The 1988-nt window shown below is 50.0% G+C and overlaps 1 protein-coding gene across 4 annotated transcripts in view; it reads left to right on the forward strand.

Moving 5' to 3' along the window:
• The first annotated feature begins 959 nt into the window (after positions 1–959).
• The window catches only part of ZNF395 (zinc finger protein 395), a 44777-nt gene continuing 43748 nt past the window's right edge, over positions 960–1988 (forward strand). The window contains exon 1 of one of the 4 annotated variants that reach the window (XM_017884856.1): positions 960–974. Coding sequence is in view for 1 of the 4 variants with exons in the window: in XM_017884796.1 (XP_017740285.1) it covers positions 1341–1592 (252 nt within the window). In the remaining 3 variants the exon portion in view is untranslated. Of the gene's footprint in view, positions 975–1303; positions 1593–1694; positions 1770–1988 lie in introns of those variants that run through there. The other 3 variants (XM_017884796.1, XM_017884805.1, XM_017884825.1) reach the window with 3 other exon arrangements.

Below are 1988 nucleotides of genomic sequence, written 5' to 3' on the forward strand. Positions count from 1 at the left end.
CAGGATAGGTGAGGAATTTAGCAGAGACGTAAATATATAGAAGTAAGTAAACACCCACTGTTTGAAGAAAAATGGAAACAAGAATATAAAACTATTCATGAACTGTAGTAACATGTGACATACAAAATACCTTAAAATAAGAGAGGATACATTGTTAACTAACTAAACTATTCCTTTTTTTTTTTTTTTTTTTGGAGAGAAGAGGTCTTGCTGTTGCCCAGGCTGGTCTCGAACTCCTGGCCTCCAATGAACCTCCCACATCGGCCTCCCAAAGTGATAGGATTACAGGCATGAGCCACCATGCATGGCCTAAATATTCCTTGAATAATTAAATACAAAATTTCAATCTGCATTTTCATATTAATGTAATTGCGGTGATCCCCTCAACGTTTTGTTCTTCTTAGTGCAAACCAGAAATGTTTCCTTGAGGGTGAGAGTTAAAGGGTAGAACCAGTCTTTGCTGAATTACAGGGTAGCAGGATTATTCTATAGCGGGACTTAATAACAATACCAGCATTTTTTTGGACTATACAATTCTTTGTTGTGGGGGCTGTCTTGTGCACAGTAGGATGTTTAGCAGCCTCCTTGGCCTAGATGCCAGTAGCACCCCTCTCCCAATTGTGACAATCAAAAACGTCTCCAGACATTACTGTCTCATCACCCCCAACTGAGAACCAGTGTCCTATAGGAATTTTGGTTCCAGTTAGATAATTTTCTTATTTCACAAATGGTGGGAGATGGAGGAAGGGAAAGAATACTTATTTGCTATGAGCTAGACACTCTTATCTATGTTATTCCATCTTGCAGATGAAGAAGCTGGGGTACAGAGAGTGGAAGAACCTGCTGGAGATCATAAAGTGAATTTAGCTCAGTCAGGACTGCAAGCCGGTTTGTCTGACTACAAAGACTTTAGCCCTTTTCCCGGACACTCCCACTGCCTCTTTGCCAGAAAAACAGCACACCTCAAACCCAAGGTGAAATGCAAATTCAAAAATTATGTCCAAAACATATTTTAAAACGTTTTTTGGGGAGAGGAATTACTGCCTTTGGAGTCATTAAATTTGCTTGAATATAAATATCCAACACCATAATATAGCCACGGGGCCCCTCACCACCGTTGTGGCGCTGGTCTTATCTCTGAAAAACACAGAACGACACAATGAAACAACTTCAATTCTCCTTGTTACAAATTATCCAAAAGCCAGAGCCTAACGGTGCCAAAAGCAACCGGTCTTGTTTACGTAAGGCTTGAAGGCTAATAGTTAACTTTCTCCCATTTAATTCCAGCAACAGTAAATAACGCCTCACTTTACACCGACAGAGGAGTGAGATGTCATGAAATGGGGAAGAAAACATTGAGTCCAAAGGAAAATGGGAGGGCGCTTTCCAGCTTCCTCCCTCTGGCGCGGGCATGGGCGCTTGGGGCGGCCGGGGCTGCACCGCCTGGGTCCGTCCGGCCCCAGCTGAGCTCCCGTCCACGGCGACCCAGCTCTCTGGCTCCCTTCCCGCCCTGGGTCGAGCCCGGCCCCTCTCGGAGAAGCCTGTCCCAGAGTCAGGCCTGGAAAAACAACAGCGAGAGAAACTTTGGCTCGGTGCGAAAAGCCAAGCCTCAAGTTTGGCTCGGGGCTGCAGCTGCCGGTTCCGATCGGGGGGCGGGGCGGGGTGTGTGTGTGTGGGGGGGGTCACCACTCGGTCAGGTTCAAGTGCGCATGTGCGGGAGGAGTCGCTCGGGCACTTATTGAGCGCCGACTGTCTACGAGCGGCCGGGGGTGTGTAGCCCAGGCGCGCTGGGGGTGTGCTGGGCGGGTGCGGGGGTGCGGGGGCGCCGAGGCGCTGTGGGCGGGCGGGGGTGTGTCCCAAGTGTAGCTGCTGGGCGCCGGCTGGCAGACGGGCGTGCTGCTCCGCTCCCTTCCCGGGCGGGAATCCGGGCCGGGTTGTGGCCGCGGCCGCGTACGTGAGCGCAGTGTCCCGGGGAGGAGGGCAGGCCG

Source organism: Rhinopithecus bieti, unplaced genomic scaffold (genome assembly GCF_001698545.2).
Source record: "Rhinopithecus bieti isolate Rb0 unplaced genomic scaffold, ASM169854v2 scaffold_315, whole genome shotgun sequence".
NCBI lineage: Eukaryota > Metazoa > Chordata > Mammalia > Primates > Cercopithecidae > Rhinopithecus > Rhinopithecus bieti.